Raw genomic sequence first — 23,729 nt, forward strand, 5'->3', positions numbered from 1 at the left:
GATTCAGAACGTTCTTAAGGTAGCTTAATCTTGCAGCAACAATGCCAAGTTAAGGGACCAATTGCATGGTAATGAGGGGCTTAACATTAAAGGAAAAATTGAAAAATACCATCGCAAATATTCACGAGTTGTGAAATTCCAATCGTTTGTTAATTAGAATGACATGTTGATGACACAAAAAAATGTATTTTTTTTAAAACTCCGTGGTTTTGAGATTATACTAAGAAAATTGGCCCTAACATTAATTGTACATGAACAGTCTTGGGTGCAAAAGCAGACTGAGGTGAGAACCGGAATTCAGAATTGAGATGGGCCGTGGATGCCATCTGGCCCAAATTGAAAGACTAGGCCCAACTCGTATTGTGAGAATGTGGGCCTCAAGTTCGTAATGGACTGCATCTGATCGGAATAATTAAATTCCGAAATATTAGCACTGTGCTTGACTGAAATGTTTTAGTTACCAGTTGATGATTAATAGCCCGTTTACTTGGTCATTTCGGGCCAAATCGTTGCACAAGAATTATAGTGTGACAGATTTCCTTATTATGTCCAAAACTCACTCTCGGGGAATCAATCAATCATTAACCTTACTCGTTGAAATCCCGCGCATTGCTGCGGGATTTTATATCAATACTTTGGAGAAATGAAAATACCATATATAAATAGAGAGAATGATATGATGGTTGATACTTACAAATATTGAGCAAACACTTGTAAGTAAAACTTCAACCGAACCAATATAGTCGAAAAATAAAATAGGGCATGCAACATTAGGAACTGAATTGCAGCGTCTTCGTTATTCTTCAAAAGAAATAGTCATCTAGTTATTTAATCCTAAAAAATGTTGCATATTTACTGTGAATCATGAGTTCAGAGGATGGTGGAAGGTATTTGTGGTCTGTTATGAATGTTGAAGGGATGTTAATTAAGAGGCTCATGAAGGGATGCTAAGAGGCTCGTTAAAGCTCCTTGCGGCCTAATTAATTGTGTTAGTTTCCCTATAATTTCTCAAGCAGAAACGGAAAGGAGAGGAAATGGACAGGGGCAAGGTGATGTGATGGCAATATATGCCATCAATAATCAATCCTATGGTGAGAAAAGAAATCGATGATGTGGTTTCTTCTAAGCACAATTAATGGTCTTAACTTTCTAGAAAAGAAGGGATTACTAAACTACAACCAAAACCAATTAATGAATTAGGGCTTGTTAGGTCGAGTGTCAACTTTATCACATTTGTACCAGACAAGTTTGATCAACCGAGCTAGGCTAACCTTTTGTCCTTTTGGTACATACTTTAACTGTGGCATGCCACATCAACGACGGATTCCCTTCTCTCTGTCACAAGTTGCTACAAGTGTGGCTAATAAATTTTAGCCACAAAATATATGACATGCATATACCACGCATTGCAAAAAATAATTGGTTATAGTACTAAGGAGGAACTTAGCATCCAAAAATAATATAGAAGAAATAGATGAGATAATCTAAATCCATAAGGATTCAAACTTTAGGCAACACATCGCTCCTAGTAGCACCCTGCCAGCTGAGCTAACTGCCGTTCTCTTAAATTTGGTTGGACTACTGAGGAGAAACTTAATGCCTAAAAATGATAGAAAAGAAATAGGTGAGATAATCTGGGTCCATGAGGATTCGGACCCGAACTAGCATGTCTCTCTTGGTAGCACCCATACATTGCAAAAGAAATAATGTGGAAAAATGTGGATATCATCTAACCAGCCATACCCCTAATCAATGGCGGTTCTAGAGATTTTGAGGGTGGTCCTTGAATCACCCTCCAATTTTGGTATAAAAGTACCCCCATCATTCATCCAACGAAAATTTTGATAAAATAGACATAATTTTGACATTATACAATTTCAAACTATGGAATAGGATATCACCCAACTAAAATTCCTGAAGCCACCATTGCCTTTGTTACCCAACAATGCATATGCAACAATATAACTACGTTAGCAGCATACTCCTTCAATCTCAAAATATTATAACTTAGGATGAGATTAAACCCATACTAAAACTATGAATCTGAACAGATAAAAATATTTTAAGACAGTGAGCCAGTAGATAGCAGCAGCAGTGTGGTAGCAATAGTCGTCTAAAAAACCAAAAGGAGGGAGAGAAAGAGAAAGGGAAGCACTAGCATGGAATAGAGTAGCGTTTAACCAAATTCGCATCAGGTTGTGCTAAAGCCTGCACTGCAGGCCAAGTACCAGACAACGTACGTACAAGCGTGATCCATGTACAGTAGTAGTATAGCAAGCTAGCCAGGTACGTATACGTACGATTTTGCTCTAGTTAACTTGTACACATGGTCAATCCAGTACGGCAGTACCCACGTACAACAACCGGTAGTACATGTATACACTGTCAACATAATATACAGTAAGCTGGTGATTTTTTTGATTGACAAACAAAATACCCATACTTTGCTATCAGCTAGCTATGGGTAAAAGAAATTATATTGTAATATTTTTTATCAAATATTTTATCCGTCCTAAAGTATAAGGGATTTTGATCGAATGTGATATATCATAGTACTACAAATCTGAACATTTCCTTTTCAAATTTGTAGTATTAGAATGTGTCGCATCCAATCAATTTTTTTTATATATTTTGGAGCGGAGGGATATGTTAATAGCACTTGTTTGGTTCTTTAAGTATATGATATTCACTTCCTCAAAGAATATTAGACTATTTCATAATATCTGGATATATAAGTTGTAAAAACAACAAAAGCAATAGTGGGATGGGAGGTTCACTCCCATCATCATTATAGCCTTTTATTAAAGGTGTATAGATTTTTTACATGTGCTTTGTTTTTTAAGGCATTCTCCCCGTGTTGACATAAGAAGTCTTAAGCTTGCTAGCTGTTAGCCATGATCATATCCAGGCACATTTGAAATGTATGAATTTTTACATACCAACATAAAAATGTTTTAAAAAGTGGCAAAACAAAGTAGTACTAATACTACTCCCTCCGCCCCATAATATAAGGGATTTTGAGTTTTTACTTGCACCGTTTGACCACTCGTCTCATTCAGAAAATTTTGGAATTATTATTTACTTTTTTGTGACTTACTTTATTATCAAAGTACTTTAAGCGTAACTTTTTATTTTTTATATTTGTATATTTTTTTGAATAAGATAAGTGGTCAAATAGAATAAGCAAAAACTCAAAATCTCTTATATTATGGGACGGAGGGAGTAGTACACTAACAACAGTTTGAGAACAGTATGCATGTTCCCTTCATTGTCTAGCTAGACTACCTGATCTTTGCATGCATGCGTACGTATCAATTGATTACTGATCAAAGGGAAGCTAGCTAGGTACTAGTACTAGTCGGAAGCATGCCCAAATCACACATAACCCAACAAAAAACAAACTTTGCACAACATAATCTTTGTCTCAAAAAAAGACGAGAGGATGCATCACATCATAGGCCATAGCTGCATGCATGGCGGCCAACTTTTAGCTAGCAATAATCTAAGCATATACTGCATCCATGTTCTTCACACTTGGGACATAGTGAGAGGCAATATATAATGGTGCCCCAAGATCACACGACACAACAACAACACCAAACATGCATGCTATAGCTTCTTGCTTTTGGGCAAATGCATGCAAAAGGAAAAGGCTAATGTGTGATTTTCTTTGGAGGCAGGATCAGGAAGCATCTAATCTGATTGTGTCGTCTCTGCTAACTGTATGTCCCCCAAGGTTAGTAACAATGTTCAGGGAACACACTGATGAAACCCAGCTTCTACTTCCCATCCATCAGAATATCTCATCTCTTTGCATTGGGCTCTGTGAGACTGCGACTGCTTAGAAGTAATTAAGTATCTCCATTCTCAAATATAATTAAGTTTTTTCTATGTTCTCAAATATAAGTGTTTCCATCAAATTCTGTGTATATACAATTTAACTATTTTTAGGACATCAATTCTAATACACGGAAACAAAGCATTCTCAGTAAATCAGGTGTTGAGGAGGAAAATTTAAGAGATTTAAAATTCAAAAATTGACCAATGAGATGACTTAAAAGAGAGTCTAACCCCTTTCTATTAATCTTTGTTAAACAATCTAGAATGCTTATATTTAGAAACAGAGATACGGAGGGAGCCAGTACTACTAAAACAAGTACAATATTCTGTACTAATTCCTCATTCTTATACAGATGACGTTGTTTAAACACGTACGTACATGTGGTATGGATTTTGAAATTTGCCCCACTAAAATTAAGATGTCAAATTTTTTTAAAATTTTGATTTATAAAATGATAATAGTATATTTGTCATAAGAATAATTTAATATAGATATATTCTCAATATTTATTTATGTCTACACATGAATATTAGAAAAGGTACCTATATATGCAAATTAACTTTGTAACTTCACTGCATATATTTAAATGTGAATAAAAAAACCATGGTAGCTTTCCACTTATATGAAATACTCATATTCTTTAGAACGAACATGAAACCTCCAAGCGGTTGTCGTTGTGCCTGTACTTGCGGGGACAAGAAAGTACATATTTACACACATAAGTACATATAGCTACATACTCCCTCAGTCAAAAAAAAAAAGGCAAACCCTGATTTTCGTGTCCAACGTTTAACCGTCCGTCTTATTTGAAAAATTTATGAAAAAAATTAAAAAGACAAGTCACGTATAAAATATTAATTATGTTTTATCATCTAACAACAATGAAAATACGAATTATAAAAAAAACTCATATAAAACGGACAGTCTAAGTTGGACACGGAAACTCAGGGTTTGCTTTTTTTTTTGACGGAAGGAGTGCATAACATGAGACATATATACATGAAGCGCATAACTAACTTTGCTTGCATGCTAACTAATGTTTGAACTTTATTAGCCAAGCTAGGGCCTACATATGTTTTAAACCTTTAATAAGTACATAGGCATACACACGAGATAGTATATCATAATGTCATGCACGTACACTCTCAAATTATTAGTATATACCAGTCGTATACATAATATATAATTAATCAGCTTAATTAATTTACAGGTGCTACACGCTGGCAAGAACTTTACTTTTGACCCTCTCTGCAGCACACGGTGACCGAAAATTTGTAATTATCCTTTTAATGGTAAGCAAAAATTTCTCGGTTGACTGGGGCAACATCTTAGCAGGAAGGAGGGTAAATGCAAATTTTCTACCACGGTGTGTTGGGAAGAGGGTGGTCGAATGCAAAATTCTTATCGACGTACGTGGAGCGCCACGTCATCAGTTATACCTAGTTAAACGAGGTTTGGACCTGTTGTATGATACATTAAATTAAACTAGGATAGCAGAGCTAAATATGTATTTTTGTAAGTTTATGGACGTATAAATAGCACCAGCGTGTATCTTTAAGAACCGGCCCTATATTTCACTCTTTATAAAAAAAAGATAAATTGTAACTACGAATCTGGATATGTGCATATATCTAGGTTCGTAGTTAGGATTGGATTTTTTTAGACGGAGGGAGGTGATGTACTCCCCGTCCCTAATATAAGAGATTTTAATATTTTATTTACACTGTTTGACCACTCGTCTTATTCAAAAAGTTTGTGCAAATGTAAAAAACAAAAAGTTATGCTTAAAATACTGTAGATAATAAAGTAAGTCACAAATAAAATAAATAATAATTCCAAAAAAATTTAATAAGTGAATGGTCCATCAGTGCCAGTAAAATGTCAAAATCCCTTATATTAGGGGATGAAGGGAGTAATAAATATGCATGACATGGTTCTATCCATTTAAACAGTAAGGTAGAGATATTACCGTACTGAAGTTCGGAAGCAAGAAACAAATATTAGTGCATGCACTGTGCAAGCAATATGATGACGTATGCCTCCTTTTTAATTTGAGCATGCATGCTAAGCTAGTACTCCAGCTGGTAGCTTTTGGTAAGCTCATCATATCCATCACGTCACATATATCATATATGCATGATTTCTTGCTACCTCGCCACTAGCTTTTGCTGAAACGGTTTTTATATTGGAGAAACACGACACCGCATGCATGCATGTGCCATGTACGAAATTTGGCCCCGTTTAGTTCCCCAAAAGTTTTTCCCAAAAACATCACATCAAATTCTTGGATGTATACATGGAGCATTAAATATAAATTAAAAGAAAAACTAATTACACAATTAAGGGGAAAATCGCGAGACAAATATTTTGAGCTTAATTTGTTCATGATTAGCCATAAGTGCTACAGTAACCCACATGTGCTAATGATGGATTAATTAGGCTCAAAAGATTCGTCTCCCGGTTTCCATGCGAGTTACGAAATTAGTTTTTTCATTTGTGTCCGAAAACCCCTTCTGACATTCGGTCAAATATCCGATGTGACACCCAAAAATTTTTATTTCGCGACTAAACATGCCCTTGTTTCATAAATTTAAGTTGCTTTTCATGCATGCAAACCAAAGTAAACTACTGTAGCTTAGTAAATTTGCAAACTTCGCCTTTTTCCCCCCAGTGGAAATGCATGCATGCGACGCATTAATGATCGACATATATATGTCGATCATTAACTGATGATCACTGATCATATCGATAGAAATCATAAGATTGATGTTTGTGTTGTAACTCGCAGTGGTTGTCATTGTGAATCGGCAGATACAATACGTCAATATGATCATAGATGCGACTTTGTTAATCCATCATATATATCTCAATCGATCTGCAATATGTGTGTGAACCGTGTGCATGTCGTCGAGTCTTTGACAACATCTATCGATATCGATCTCCTCAGATGGATCGATCGATATCATATGAACAATGCATTGCAGGGGTGGGCCATCACAGGGCATGCATGCAACCATGCAAGGCACCAGCTACCTTTTTTTTTGGGCATGCATTTCATTACTACGCCATGCAATTAACCCAGATTGACAGCGTCGCAACTAGCAACATACTCTCTCCGTCTCAATATATAAGATATTTTAGTTGGATGTGACACTCTTAGTACTCCCTCCATCCACAAAAGTTAGACATATTTCACATTTGAGTTTTTCCAAATAAGTTGTTCCTATTTGTAATCTTTATGTATTTAAGACTTAAATGAAGAGATAAATTAAATGTTTTATGAGAACCCAAGGAGTCATCCAAATACTCATTGGTTGCATGCTTGCATTTACTCCTTGATTTTGTAACATCCAATAAGATTAATTTCTCATTGGTCTTTGTGACAAAAGTAATATGCGTAACTTTTGTGGATGGAGGGAGTACTACGAATCTGAACAGGCAGTAGTACTAGGATGCATGTGTCACATCTATCCAAAATCCCTCTTATTTTGGGACGGATAGAGTATACTCCCTCCGTACTCGTAAAGGAAGTCGTTTAGGACAGGGACATGGTCTCCAAAACACAACTTTGACTTCTTGTTTCTATAAAAATATTTATTGAAAAGTGATATATGTATACTTTTGTGAAAGTATTTTTCAAAACAAATCTATTCATATAATTTTTAAATTTTCAAAATCAACAACTTGAGAGTTATTCGTGATTTATATTCCTAAGGTTTGACTTAAACATTATCCTAAACGACTTTCTTTATGAGTACAGAGGGAGTATTATTAATCAATCCAGGGACTGGACCAGCCAATAGATATATATGGTGTGGCCAAGCTGAAATTAAATTATGTCTGTACCTAAAGCATGCATAATTAATGAATGTATAGTAAGAGCGAGTTTAACAGTAGAGCTAATTATTGGCTAATAGCCCATTTTAGATCTAACATGTATAATAAGTTATCATTCCTCATTTCTCTCTCACATAAGCTTATAGTACGGGCTTATATTCCACTATTATCCTTGCTCTAAAGCATGATATATGTCTTGCTCGTAGTGTGGAGTGTGGAAATGTAGAGTATGAAAAGAGAGAGAAAAAACAGGCAAGAGAAAAACCTATGAGAAAAAACCATAATTCACATGCATATACACTTAAACAAAAAACGAATAGACATTGTAACCCTTAATTCTTGTAATCTAATTAAGTGCTATATAATTCAAAAAACAATCAACGTATTCATGATATATTTAAAATTCTAATATTTATAATATGAATAAATGATAACCCAGGCATGCAATGTGAACGAGTTGATAACTCGTTTAAGAAAAAAAAAAAAAGGTATTGTGCTTCTTAATTCAACGGAAGCATCTCACATATATCAATACAAAACTAATTAAAAAGACTAAACTACCCTCATTTTATTAAATTCCAATGCAATTATTCCACTCTTTATCAATTCCCAACACATTTTTATCCTACGTACTTTCACAAGTTCCAATAAAATGTACTCAAATATAACCTTATTTTAGGATAAACGGAATGGACTAAAAATGAACTTATTATGGACGGAGGGAATAGTATCTCATTACTTGATTCACAAAATGTAAGAAGAAAAACCTTTTCTCAATGAAATAGCTAGCTAGTAGAAGAAATTAAAGCATGTGTACACACAAAAAATCCTAGAACTGTAGCTAGGCTTCATCTGCATGCATGCATGCACGGGGGAGTTAAGATCGAAGGCATGCATGCAGTAGTAGCTAGAGCCAAGGGGAACAAACCAAGCATATATATACTCCTAGCTAGCTGATCATATATTATTCATGTTGGGAGGCAAAAGAAAGAAAAGAAGGAAGCTATATATAGAAGAATACACCATCAGTACAGTGTAGATGACAAGCATGTTGGTTCATGCATGTTGATGTTGGCACCTGGACAGGACGTACTACGCCTGCTAATAGCTTTTCTCTGTGTTTGTGTTTGTACACTGTGTTGTGTAGGCACAGTAGCAGTACTGTAGTGTAGTAGTCGTCGTGGAAATTGGAAAGGAGTACTTTGCATGCAGTTGCATTGGGTGCAACAATGCAAACTCCACAGAGGAGTACAAGCACAAGGCGTCAAACAGAAACCTCTACACCACTCTCGCTCTAGAATTAAGCTACAGAGAATGCGGTGTATATACCATTCCGTTCTAAAATATAAGCACTTAATTCGATCTATCAAGGAAAAGAATTCCGTTCTCGTCAACTCAATGATTGGTTTTTAAAATTTTTAAAATTGCCTAGATTCCACTCCGAAACATTTGAAATTAATGTCTAATTAAGAAATGTTTATGTTTTAGAAAAGAGGGAGTATCCATATTCATATATATGCAGGTGATCGAGGTGAGGTAGCTATAGCCTGGGCATGCAGTGTCAGTCAGTCAGGGAAGTCAGGCTCGCGTGCTTGCATGGTCAGGCCGGCACGGATCAATCGATCGCCTTTTAAAGCTAGCTTTGAGAGAGATAGCATCGGCCGCTCGCGCATGCAGATCGATCCATCGACAAAAGTAAGAAGTAATTTGAGACCTGCAGCAGCAGCTAGCTTCCCTGTTCCAGTCGTTGCTCGATCTCTTATACACTTGCAGTTATGCATCTCTTTGTACTGTAGGTATACTAGCTTAAGATAAGAGTATATATAAAACTGTCAAACTATCGTAAAATACAAAGTTAAGTATGTAGGAGTACGAAACTACAGATTTAAAATAGAATTTATAACAAGTAAAACTATAGATTTAAGGCATTTATGTAAAGCTACATTTTTATAATAAAATTGATATTAAATCTAAAATTTGGTGATACGATGGATTAAATACGTAGTTTCGTGAAAAAAAAAATTACTTCATCTGTTTCACAATGTAAGTCATTCTAACATTTTCCACATTCATATTGATGTTAATGAATCTAAATATATATGTCTAGATTCATTAACATCAATATGAATATGCGAAATGCTAGAATGACTTACATTGTGAAACAGAGGGAGTAGTTGATAAATTTTTATGATACACACTTCATTAAAAATTATAGTTTTACGATAGATCGATCTGAGTACATATAATTTCGTGAAATTTACTCTCATCAAATTAAGGTATAGTTAATCAATTGACAGTAAATTAAAAGAAGCTATTAATATAGCTAGAGGAATCAGAAGAGTGTACGTATAACAGCTGCTGCGCAACATCCCGTGCAGACAGCCATGCATGAATGCAGCAAAAAGCAAGAAAAGCACAACCTCGCGATATCAGATCAGATCAGCCCATTTCTCCTCCCTCCTTTGACCGCATTTTTGCATCACACTCTCCGATGCTACCCTTCTCACTCCCTCCCTTTCTCTCTCACCTAGCTCATTCTTTCACCTTTTTACCGCTCATCACCCATTCGGCCATTCCGGCATTCTGCATTTATTTTTCACTATGAATTAGATCTAGTTTAAAATTGTGTGTTTCTTTTTCACTGTGAATTAAAACCAGCTTAAAATTGCATGGTCAATCGCGTTATATAAGTAGTCGGAATCACAGAAAACCTAACTGGCGAACGCTCACTAGGATAAGAATCTGGTGAACACCTTATCCGCTACTCAATCTTTTTTCCTCCAATTTCCTTGACAGTTTGGTTTTCCATTTTTTTTTTGTCTATGCCCGCAAAATAAGCATATACACCGCTCTAGGAAACCTGGCCTCTCTTTCTTCATCCTCCCGCCAGTGTCCCTTCTCCCTTCCATGTGATGAAATGCTTATTTTGTGGTGTGCCTCATCGTTTTTTTATCAGATTGAGCCACATGCGTGAGATCCACACTCTCCCACTCCATGGTGTTCTGCAAGTCGATCTTGCATCAATTGAAAACTAATGAGTTAGGCTAGAAACATTCATAGATTCGATTGAAAAATCCTGATCTAAGTACAATATTTTTAGATTTTAAGACGAAATTAACTTGCAGGTAGAAAAGGTTTAAAACCTTGAGCTAAAATTTTCCAAAATCAAAATAATATTTGATCTAATAAGGGCTGCTTTCTGAATTAAGCTCAATACAACGATATCGTAATTTGTTCCGCCATTTATAACATGTGTGTCGATCGTCCAAGGCATACGGACATATATAACTCTCTCTATGTATCCAGTTCTATACTTAGAAAAAAAACTATTTTGTCCTACAATAAATCACTGATCATCTTTAATATACTCCCTCGGTCCCAAAATATCAGGAATTTAGGTTGGATGTGTCGATGTGACACATCCTAGTTCTACGAATCTGGACTGGACTAGGATGTGTCACATCCAACCAAAGAATGAATGGAGTATTCTTTAGTTCCTTTATTGTTTGCTTTTATTGTGAAAAAAAAAAAGCAAAACGAGACATGCATTTACCTGCTTGCATCTATGCATGCTCCCATCCGTCCGATGAGGTCGGAACGCATGGCAAGAAGGGTAGTAGTACGCGGTACGATCAGACGGTTACGCGTGATGTAACGTGTCGACGATCCATGAACCATCGACTAGGAGGTCATCACCGGGGCCCACCTGCCAGGTGGGCCCCACCCCCGGGAGGGAGGTTGCGTTGGTGGGCCCGGGGGAGTCAAACGACGGCGGAGATGAGACGGAGGGGGCCGCGCCGTTATGCTGTCGGGCTGTCGGCGCTTCACACAGTGGCCGTCCGTACGTGACGTCGCCTCCTCCAGCCGTCTCCATGTACAGCTATACTAGTAGAGTAGTATACTACTGCTCCTATACTGTACAGTATACCCCGTACTGTACTAGTGGCAATATCACTCAAAACACATGGAGCATTATGTATACATACAACCATCATGAATATATATTCTTCTAGAAACGAAAAAAGCATGCACATCGCCCCTATTTTGGGGAGTTAGTTAATTAGAATATTCAGCTGATAGGAATCTTTCAAAGAATCGGATAATTAATTAACCATAATTTCTGTCATGCAGGGTATCAAATGTACCACATTAAATTTTTCTAGCAATGTAAAATCTATGCATGCACCACACTGGAGAGCGAAATATATACTCCCTCCGTACTCATAAAGGAAATCGTTTTGGACAGTGACACGGTCTCCAAAACACAACTTTGACTTTTTGTTTCTATAAAAATATTTATTAAAAAGTGATATATGTATACTTTTATGAAAGTATTTTTCAAGACAAATCTATTCATATATTTTTTATATTTTCAAACTCAATAATTTAAAAATTATTTATGATTTATATTCTCAAGGTTTGACTTAAACATTGTCCTAAACCCTTTACAAGTACGGAGGGAGTATACTTCCAATTCTGTACCTCTCGAGTACGATAAAATCTGTCTCCATATTTTGTGCGAGAATATCTGAACGGTTTGTAGCTGCACACTGGATGGTTAATTACTTCTGGGAAACTGTTTTAACATGCAACATGTACTAGCTAGCTAGCTCCATTTCTCTTCATTCCATTCCAGAGAGCTCCTCTATTTCTTTTACTAGTCTTTTTCCCCTATCAAAAAGCCACCAGCTTTCTAGTAAGCAACACTAGTCACTTTAACCTCCTCCATTGCTTTTGCTTACTACACCTTGCATCTCTCTCTGGTAACCGTATCGTGGTGGAAGGAAAGGAAGAAAGGAGTGTACTGGGTAGCTCAGCTCAGCTCAGCTAGGCAGTGGCCATGTCAGAGCGTGTGTTCGCCGAGCTCGCGACCATCCACTGCCAGAAAAGCCTTCCATGTCGCCACTCCTTTGACCCCCCTCGCACCACACCAATTCTCCATCTATATATCATCCACCTTCTTCTTCCTCCTCTCATTGCCATTGTGTGTTTGTGTTACATTGCAATCGTGCCATTTGAAGAAGAGGAGGAGAGGATGAGGATGCAGGTGGTGGAGGCGGCGGCGGTGGATGAGGAGGAGGCGGCGGCGGCGGCGGCGACGGCGATGATGTCGGTGTACGAGAGGGTGGCGAGGATGGCGAGCGGGAACGCGGTGGTGGTGTTCAGCGCGAGCGGGTGCTGCATGTGCCACGTCGTCAAGCGCCTCCTCCTCGGCCTCGGCGTCGGCCCCGCCGTCTACGAGCTCGACCAGCTCGCCGCCGCCGCCGACATCCAGGCGGCGCTGTCGCAGCTGCTGCCGCCGGGCCAGCCGCCGGTGCCCGTCGTGTTCGTCGGCGGCAGGCTCCTCGGCGGCGTCGAGAAGGTGATGGCGTGCCACATCAATGGCACCCTCGTCCCCCTCCTCAAGCAGGCCGGCGCCCTCTGGCTCTGATCCATCCATCGATCCCTACCTTGCATTGATTAATGTGTGATGCTTAATTAATTAATCAAGGTTTTAATCTATCTCAAGGAGGAGTTTGTAGATATAATTAATTAACAGAGTGATCTATCGCGATCTAGCTTAGCTTAATTACCTAGGTTGGTGTGGTGTGGTGTGCTGTTAAATCGGTTGGTTAATTAGCGAAGAGCATGCGGTGTGTTAATTAATTTTAAGCTACTTGTTGGTCGATGATGAGTTTGAAATGCAATGGAAATGCAGTGCTTTTAATTAATTGCATGGTGTGTACGTTGTTCTTGGCTAGCTTTTCCAAAACTTGAGTTTGTTTAAAAGGTGCCGATCGATCAATGTGTCTTCACTCTGATCGATCAAAAAAGAGAAAAGAGAGATACAGTCATACAGTAGCTAGCTAGCATTACACAGTCTAAAGTTTGGCTTCTTTTAAACAAAAAAAATAAAAAAGCAAAGAAGCAAAAGTTTGGCTTCTTTTGAACGTACAGCATGAGGCACGTAGCGATGTATACGCTATAGTACTATTCGTTCAAACTAACTGATGGCCGTTTCTTACTTTCTTTCTTTCTTTGAGCTGATGAGAGTTGGTTGCGAGATTCTTTCATGTGGCATGACCGTTTGATGAACAAATTAAAGCTGCAGTGTCGTCCTTGGTTCATCATCGATCGACGTACGATCGACAAACACACACACACACACACACACATTGCAAACAATTAACAGATGATTGTTGTTGATGGCCGTCGTCATGGTCAGTCAGGGCAGAGCTAGTGACAGTCAAAAGCAACGTATACGTATACGTATGTAATGGCGAAAGCAGCAGCAGCTGCTAGCTGCTGGTTCTACAGTGCTTTTAAGTGGCTGGGTCAGTCACTGCATGCAATGCAGGCAAAAGAGCTAGCTAGAATTGCATATATACATGACCTGAGAGAAAGAAAGAGAGAGAGATAGAGAAAATTATTTAAAGCTTGTGTTGCGTTGCATTGCGTATGTGATCGATGGATGAGCAAGGTGGATGCAAAAGAGTCATACATCAGTTTCCGGGAATAGGGCGGGCAACTTGGCTGCCAAATCGCCATGGCGAGGCAACACCAACCCTCTATATCCATCCATCCATTGATCCATCCTGTGCCATGGCCATGGCGTTTGCTACTAGCTAGCTAGTACACAGTAGCTACTAGTAGCTTAGCTAGGCTTGCAGTATCCTGACCAGTGATGACCTGGCAAAGCACGCGTCACACCAAAGTACATAAACGCAACTAATAACTAATACAGAACGCGATAAATTCTAATACTATGGATCTGAATTCTGTGTCGATATACTCGCTCTGTCCTATAATCCTAGTACAATGAATCTGGACAGACGGTTTGTCCAGATTCATTATACTAGAATGTGTCATATCCACCCAAAATCCTCTATATTATGGGAAGGGGGGAGTACATCTAAAAGTCTCTTATATTTTGGGTCGAAGGAAGGGAGTAATTAAGGTATAGCTTCTTCTCTCTTTCTTAGGCGTCTATATTTGTATGTACGCACATATAATTAAATGCATTTTAGAGATCTCATATATATGGTTGGATCGATCATTTGTATACATATGTTACATTGTTAATTACGTGACGCCAACTGATTGACTATTGCTATCAGATACTACCTCTATTTTATATTATAAGTCATTTAACTTTTTTTTACTCTCTCTATTGTAAAATGAAGCAATTTAGAATGGGACGAGACCCATATGTCACTACGAATTACACAATGTGTAGTGTGCGTATCAGCAGCAAGATGGATGATCGATCACTCGGCCGGCCGGGACCATCTATGGCTAATTAATTAAAAGTTGCACCACTCCACTTCCAGTTCCAGTCCTACTGATCAATCTCTCTGTGAATCGTAGCACCATATCGATCCACCATGCATGACGTAAATGCTTACGTGTAACCAGTCTCACTCCATCACTTAGGAATCTTTCAAAAAGAAGCTAATTAATAAGCTATCTAAAATCGGTACAAGAGATACAAATGCCATGTTTAGGGGAGCTGGTCCAGCTGCAGCTTTTTCCAAAAGCTGCTTCTGTAGAAAGCTGCCTCAAACAGTCCACAGCTTCTGAGAATCTGTAGTTACAGATTCTGAAAAATGAACTAAGGGTGCGTTCGTTCTTAGGTGATTGGGTGAGATTGCACATCGTATTCCGCGCGCACGCTTCCCAAACTACTAAACGGTGTATTTTTTACAAAAATTTTATATATGAAAGTTGCTTTAAAAAATCATATTAATCCATTTTTTAAATTTAAAATAGTTAATACTTAATTAATCACGCACTAATTGCTCACCTCGTTTTGCGTATCTCCCAATCTTCCCAATCTACTTCTCCTCAAACACAGCCTAAGAAGCTAGAAGCTGGAGAAGCTAGGTTTCAAAGCTTTTCTAGATTCTCAGAAGCTAGCTACCAAACAGCTGTTTCTCATAATTTAAAGCTCCCAAACAGACCCAAAATATACTAGAACTACTAGAGAGAGAGGGGTATGCATGCATGCACACTGCGTGATGAGGAGAAGAAAAAAAAAGAATGTTAATTATATTAATTTTACCTCCTGGATCACCACCACCATATGCAAAGATCAGAGGAATATTAATATATATGCATAATCTCTCAAATTAAAGTGGTCAAAGAAATTAACGAAGACACACAATTTAGGACCATCCATCGGCCATATGCATGCCATGATCATATCATCGATCAACACTACCAGCTGCATGCAGATGCAGGCACCCAACTTAAGGTACTTGTTACCTTTCTTTAACTGAAAGTCGTTGGCGTTTCACATGCATGCCGTTCTCTCTTCATCATCTATATAGTACATGCATTCATGTGTACGTATATGCACTTTTCACTTCAGTGCCAAATCTTAATTAATCAACGTCCTTCGTACAATAAATTAAAAAAAATAATCAACTGCTCATTTTGATTGCCTCTCCCAGCTACTCCCTCGGTCTCAAAATAAACTAACACAGTATGGAACGTGGCACATCCCGTATTAGATATGTTTATTTTAGAATGGAGAGAGTACATGATCAAGTACAGTATGCTTTCTACTGTTGTGTACTTTCTGTTTCCAAAACCACATCTAATTAATTAATTGCAGTCGTAGATGCCTTAACTGATGAAGAAACTACTACTGTCAAGTTAATTGACACGAGAGGAGAGAACATAATAGCAAAGCCCATGATGGGCTGGAATGTTCAAACGGTTGGAAACAGTTGGCTGTACTGAAATGGGCTACTATTAGGCTGTGGACTGTTCTTTCGGCCCAAAAGCTACAATGGGCTCTTAGCAGGCTAGGTAGGTGTTCATGTCCTAGTAGCTAAATAATTAGATCATCCTTATCTCAAAGAAAGAAAGAAAATATAAGGGCGATTAGGTCATTGAAATACAGTACTTAATTGGTCATTTTTTTTACGCTTTTGATGGTACCAGGTTGCGTATCTACAACGCTTAAGCAAAAAATTAACTTTCTTGATAGGGCAGTCCATGCAAAATACAGTATCTGTGCGTATTGTATCAGCAATTTATTATTAACATAGAGCAGACAGTCTTTATAAAATATTAGGCAGTGATTGCCCTATGCATGATTGCATGATTAACTAGTTTAATCATCAGTGGCCGGAAACTAGCATCCAAAGCTTCCCTTGGTGAGTGGAGGAGCTGCAAATGGGTGTGGTGTGGTCTTCGACGTACGAAGGCTAGCCGGCAGAGGGCGCTGGTGCAGGGGTCCCACATGTCGGCAGAGGTTGATTGGCGGTGGAGCATCGGTGTGTCAGCCGTGGTTTCGCATGTAGTGAGCGGCAGGTGAAAACCCAGCCCGGCCTTGGCCAGACCGACAATGATGGTTAATTCCCCCTCCTGAGGGCGTTGTCATGCTGTCTCGTCCCTCAAGGGTGGTTGCCGGGTGAAAGCCCAGTCCTAGCTCCTTTGAGCCTTGACGGACGGCGGCGGCGGTTTTCCGTCGCTTCTCTTCTTGAAGACGTCGTTTTGGCACCCTCTTGCTGTGTGGCGATCTCGTTTGTGTTCCTTTGTTGGTCTAGCGGCGGTCGGTCACGCTTAGCGGCGGCCGGTCCGGTGCTAGCCTTCTCCCGGACTTGTGTTTAGACGTTGTTGGTATGTGGATGGTGGTATATTTTTTCTTTTTCCTGGTTACGACCCTCCAGAGTTGTAATCTTGTAATTTTTTCCTGTTTTATCAATAAAACTTCGCACCGTCTTGTGCTAGTCGTTAAAAAAAATCAAGCAACAAAGTATGGTGATGTGACCGACCCATGCATTCACCTAGGGTTGCTCCGATCCATATTTTAACTTACCAAATTGTGTGACCACTTTGACCACAACTTCCTAGGCTAACATCTCCCAAATCTTTCAACATGCTTGTGTCATCAAATCAGGACAGTTATACTAGTAATCTCTTCCAGGTGATCAATTAAAAAAAAGGATAGACCACTTAAAGTAACAAACCTAATCTCTTCCAGCTTGTGTGCTAGGTTGGATAGATGGATCAGAAGATTCCAAGAATGATATGGATTGTTCAGACTTCAGAAGAGAGATAAGAGAACAGTATAGAACACACTGGTGCCCATACTTCAGGATTTCAAATGCACATGGCATGCAGGTATTGTAGAGGTTAAAGTTCCTTTCTTTCATGCTGTTGATTGGACATAATATGAAAAGATTATATGTTGATGTTCTGTGAGCTAATTTTGGACCATCCTGAAAGTCTGAAACATTGTGGTGGTAGGAGACAAGCGGCCACCAGCACCCAACACTTGGCGACACTGCACACACACCATGCCAGGACAGTACAGGACAGAGATGAAAGCTGACTGTGAAATACTCCTATCTGTTCTTGCCTAGAAGAAAATGGCAAAAATGAATTAATCTGGGCCCTTGGATTGGATTACTCCTATATCCAACGGTTGTGCTTTCATTCTTGTGTCTCCTTTTGCCATCTAGTACTCTAGTAGCATTCTCTAGTCCTGTATGCACATGCTAGCTTAGCTGTTGAGTACATCGTGCCTGATCAAGTGCTGCTCTAAAAAGGGAGAAAAAAAAGTTGATATGTACTTGACCATAAGAAGCTCTATCCAAACCTGAGATGATCCTCAGTACCACAAGTATTAGCCATTAATTGCTCCTAGATTGTTTTCCATGAACAGAAGTTTAATCCTTTTTTGTTTATTGATGTACTCCCTCCATCCCATATTATAATTCGAAGTCAAAATTCTCCAAGTTCGATAAAATTTATAGAAAAATATAATAATAATTTAACATAAAAGATACACTATAAAATACATCTTCAGTAGTGAATTTAATGAAACTGATTTGGTGTTTGCTACTTTGCTACATTTTTTTATAAACTTAGTCAAACTTAGAGAAATTTGACATGTAATAAATCAAAAACATTTTCATAATATAAAATAGAGGGAGTAATTAAACTAAAAATGCCAGGCATTTTACAATACACTAGAAGCAGTTAGATGGCTCGAGAGTTCAGGGTTCTCCGGCCGTTTTCCAGGTGTGCCAAGAATGTGTGATTCAACTGCAAGAGGCAGAAAGCTAAGTTAAGCAAACTAAAGCTATCAGAGAGTGTGGACAAATAATAAGCAGCCATCTGGAGATATGCCCATCTCACCATCTCTAAGTGATTTCTCTATGATTTGATCCAAAATTTAACTTGAAATCGTATGACGGTGACAAAATTTCATTCTTCCTATCTGAACTCTTGAAAGCATCACAATTATGGTGCCTTCCTGCTATGTATACTCTGTAGCCTAACTTGCGCCATTCGTTTTGTTTGTTTTTTAAACCGAAGCCAAGCTAAACTGGTGTTATATTAAGCAGGGGAGCAAATATTGACAGCTTCCCTGAAACGGTGAAAGAAGGAAGGAAGACAGAGGATAATAAGGAAAAAAAAGGCAAAAACTGAATGAAGAAAAAGAAGGAAGAAGAAAATTGGAGCAGCTTCACCGAGATATGCTAAGCGGATATTTTCGTGATGTTTTTTTTTCTCCACACATGCTCCACAGCTTGATCTCGTTATTTATCTTGGTTAGCAAATGCAACATGTCTGTTTCGTTCGCACCATATCTTCCATGCTACCAGTTTTGTCTGATTTAATCGCATTAGTTTTGTTTTTCCCACCTTAAGATGTTTGCCTTATCCACCAGCATGAGTACTAGCCATTTGTTTTGTTTATTATAAAGAAATTAAGGTATCTAAAGTACTAAAGTGGCACATACGTAAACACATTTTAAGTATGCTCCAGAAATGCTTGAAAGATCTGCCCAACTTTGGAGATGATTTGGATTTCCATTTGCACGGAATTTCGCATCGACCATGATGAGGAAGGAATTGATAGGCAGTGACATGCATTCACGTAGCTGTCTCACTCGCGCTTTGGTATCTTGAACTCCCATCCACTAAGATGAAAAGATAGGCGCCATCTAGATCAAATGAGTCAAAAGAAAGTTTAATCATACACTGCCCTAAAGATTCGACCAATCCATTTTAAACTCGTCCAAATTTGATAAAGTTTGACCACTCGGCCCTGTAGTCAATGTTAAACTGTAGGCAAACAACAAACAGCAGCGACAGAAAATAATGCAGGGAACATGCACATGAACAAACACAGTTCGGTACAGAGTTTCTTTCATCATTTCGATCACGCAATTCACATTTGCTACTTGGAGGCACATCAAATTTGGCATAAGGAAATGGATAGAAAACAACTTCATCCCACTTATCCATCCGCTGACACCTGCACAAACAAACCAGTTTTCAGTTACAGAGTTCACATTTGAGGGGATGCCCCTTCATTTCTTACGTGTCATTTAAACAATTATAGAAAAAATAGAAAAAAAATTGATAAGATTGATATGTCATACTAATATCACTTCACAAACTTACAAGTTTGAATTTAACCTCTACAAGTAAAAAAAACAAATATGACTTGACAGATTAAAATCCATTTCCACAGTTCAGTCACTGAAGCTTGACTTGAAAATGAACATCAGTCAACAGGGACAAAAAAAAAATTACGGACCAAATAATGCCTCTTATTATCCTACTAAAAATCGTCTTCGTTGTCACCATCAGAGAGGATCACCACCACCACAAGTCATTGGAGTCAAAGTAAACACTGACAAGGCGAGATCACGCCAATCCCATAATCCGGAATCTTCTCCTTTTCGATCAATCAGTCTCTTTCTCTTTGTCATCTGTGACCATATGACACAAGCAGACAATGCAGTGGGGGACTCTGCTACTGCTAGTACTACACCTCTATGCAGAATTGCAGATATACTTATACTAGTCAGAGGCCAACTTGTGCTCCTCATTTCTAAGCATTGGGATGCAAAGGATAAGGGGGGAGAGATTAGATTAGAGAGATAGCCATGGAGGGAGGTGTTCATGAGTTCGATGGCTCAACCTTCAGAGAGTGCTTCTCCCTCTCATGGAGGAACCCTTATGTCCTTAGGCTCGCCTTCTCCGCCGGCATCGGTGGCCTCCTCTTCGGCTACGACACCGGTAATATACTCTTGATTGGTGATCAGTTTCAGGTTTTCTGTGGCTGAAATTCACAATTATTCAGGTTCTTGTGATCTTGTCAGTGTCATGCTACTTCTTGGAAATTTCAGATAAAAGATGCTTTCTGTGTGTGTGTTTTATGTCATGAGCTTTTTGGAGACACCAGTTAGTTGGAAGAGATGAAGTGATCAAGTTCCACTGATTATTAGTGTCAGGTTTTGTGTGTCTGAAATGCCCAATTGAGGTTCTTGTCAGTGTCAGTAGCAAGTTCTTGAAAATTTCAGATAAAAGAGGCTTTCTTTTTTGTTCATGTCATGAGATTTCTGGAGACACCAGTTAGTTGGAAGAATTGAAGTGATCAGATTCCGTTGATTAATTAGTTGGATTTAACTGAATATTTGAAGATTTGAAGTAGTAAAAGTAATTAAATTACAGTATCCTGCTTAGCTAGCTAGCGAAGTGATCTTGCCACTGTGGTGTTGCGTGTTTCTGCAGGTGTGATTTCAGGAGCTCTGCTTTACATCCGTGACGATTTCCCTTCAGTTGACAAGAACACATGGCTTCAGGTCGCAACCAAATTTCTCGACACGTTCTTGAAACTTTTCAGCAAGAACACAAACACACGATGAATTTCTGAAAATTTATTTTGCTGGATTGGTGGTGTCGACTGCAGGAGATGATCGTGAGCATGGCGGTGGCCGGCGCGATCATCGGCGCGGCGATCGGCGGGTGGGCGAACGACCGGTACGGCCGCCGGACGTCGATCCTGGTGGCCGACGCGCTCTTCTTCGCCGGCGCGGCGGTGATGGCGTCGGCGACGGGGCCGGCGCAGCTGGTGGTGGGGCGGGTGTTCGTCGGGCTCGGCGTCGGGACGGCGTCCATGACGTCGCCGCTGTACATCTCGGAGGCGTCGCCGGCGAGGATACGCGGCGCGCTGGTGAGCACCAACGGCCTCCTCATCACCGGCGGGCAGTTCTTGTCGTACCTCATCAACCTCGCCTTCACCAAGGCTCCCGGGACGTGGCGGTGGATGCTCGGCGTCGCCGCCGTCCCAGCCGTCGTCCAGTTCTTCCTCATGCTCTTCCTCCCCGAGTCACCAAGATGGCTCTACAGAAAGGTATCCCCTCCATTTCAGATTATAAAACATTTTGATTTTGGTTAAATTTTCATGATAAAATCACTTTGTTAATTCCCGCCAAATATTTTTTTTAAAATTTTTTGTGGTTGAGTTCAGGGGAGGGAGGAGGAAGCAGAGGCGATCTTGAGGAAGATATACTCGGCGGAGGAGGTGGAGAGGGAGAAGGAGGAGTTGAAGGAGTCGGTAGAGGCGGAGGCGCGGGAGAGGAGCTCGTCGGAGAAGACGAGCCTGGTGGCGCTGCTGATGACGACGGCGACGGTGCGGCGGGGGCTGGTCGCCGGCGTCGGGCTGCAGGTGTTCCAGCAGCTGGTGGGGATCAACACGGTGATGTACTACAGCCCGACCATCGTGCAGCTCGCCGGGTTCGCCTCCAACCAGACGGCGCTCGCGCTGTCCCTCGTCACCGCCGGCCTCAACGCCGCCGGCTCCCTCGTCAGCATCTACTTCATCGACCGCACCGGGCGGCGGAAGCTGCTCGTCATCAGCCTCGCCGGCGTCATCCTCTCCCTCGCCCTCCTCTCCGCCGTGTTCCACGAGGCCACCTCCCACTCCCCGCCCGTCGGCGCCGCCGAGACGGCCCACTTCCACGTCGGCGCGCTCACATGCCCGGAGTACTCCTCCCGCTCGTCGTCCTCGTTCTGGGACTGCACGAGGTGTCTCAAGGCGTCGGCGGCGTCGACGGGGTGTGGGTTCTGCGCGGCGGGCGGCGGCGACAAGCTGCGCGCCGGGGCGTGCCTGGCGGCGGCGGCGGCGGCGTCGAACACGACGGCGCGCGACGCGTGCCGCGGCGAGGGGAGGGAGTGGTACACGCGGGGGTGCCCGAGCAGGTACGGGTGGCTGGCGATGGCGGGGCTGGCGCTGTACATCGCCGCCTTCTCGCCGGGGATGGGGACGGTGCCGTGGATCGTGAACTCGGAGGTCTACCCGCTGCGGCACCGCGGCGTGTGCGGCGGCGCGGCGGCGACGGCGAACTGGGTGTCGAACCTGGCGGTTGCGCAGTCGTTCCTGTCGCTGACGGACGCCATCGGGGCGGCGTGGACGTTCCTCATCTTCGGCGGGCTGTCCGTGGCGGCGCTCGCGTTCGTGCTCGTCTGCGTGCCGGAGACCAAGGGCCTCCCCATCGAGGAGGTGGAGAAGATGCTCGAGGGAAGGGAGCTCCGCCTCAGGTTCTGGGCCAAGCGCCGCCACCACCACGGCGGCGACGGCGACGGCGGCGAAAAGACCGGTGGCGTGTGACACGACACGAGGCCAGTTTATTTAGCGTTTTGATGACTGATTCGTTGCAAATGAACGAACGATTGTGGATTTGGTCCGATCACGCACAAACATGTAGCCCCCATCATGTAATAGTCCTTCTAGTCATAAATATTTATGTTTAAGGTGAAATTTAGATGAACTTTTGATACTTTCATCACTGATTTCATATCACATCAAGTTTATAAAATTGATGGCATTTGCATATGGTGATTTGTGGAGCCCCATCGGTTGACCTAATAAGCCAAAGCAAAAACCAAATTTTGAATTTTGAATTTGATTTTAAGATATTTCAAATGTAATTTATTTTTAACGTTGGCTTTTAAGCCGCTACGAACATATATATATATATATATATATATATATATATATATATATATATATATATATATATATATATATATATATATATATAAAATTTTTACCTATAAATTAATTAATAAACCGCTTTAGGCTATTATGAAATATATATGGGTAACCAATGAGGCTTGTGGATTTCGTCTTATCATTCACAACACATGTATTACTATTACCTCCATCTTAAAATGTACTCCCGTTATAAGACGTTTTGACTTTAGTTAAAGTCAAACTACTATAAGTTTGACTATCTCTATAGAAAAAATTAGTAATG

General features: G+C 40.3%; 2 protein-coding genes across 2 annotated transcripts; both read left to right on the forward strand.

Moving 5' to 3' along the window:
* The first annotated feature begins 12,518 nt into the window (after positions 1–12,518).
* On the forward strand, positions 12,519–13,378 carry LOC127780405 (glutaredoxin-C9). Its single transcript, XM_052307313.1, has one exon. The coding sequence runs from the start codon at positions 12,519–12,521 to the stop codon at positions 13,107–13,109; it is 591 nt and encodes a 196-aa protein (XP_052163273.1). The 3' UTR covers positions 13,110–13,378.
* A 7,064-nt stretch (positions 13,379–20,442) lies between these two features.
* On the forward strand, positions 20,443–23,305 carry LOC127778385 (probable inositol transporter 2). The gene is made up of 4 exons (XM_052304974.1): positions 20,443–20,706; positions 21,202–21,272; positions 21,380–21,823; positions 21,941–23,305. The coding sequence occupies exons 1-4, from the start codon at positions 20,574–20,576 to the stop codon at positions 23,078–23,080; spliced, it is 1,788 nt and encodes a 595-aa protein (XP_052160934.1). The 5' UTR covers positions 20,443–20,573; the 3' UTR covers positions 23,081–23,305.
* The last annotated feature ends 424 nt before the right edge of the window (positions 23,306–23,729 follow it).

The sequence above is a fragment of the Oryza glaberrima genome, chromosome 7 (genome assembly GCF_000147395.1).
Source record: "Oryza glaberrima chromosome 7, OglaRS2, whole genome shotgun sequence".
NCBI lineage: Eukaryota > Viridiplantae > Streptophyta > Magnoliopsida > Poales > Poaceae > Oryza > Oryza glaberrima.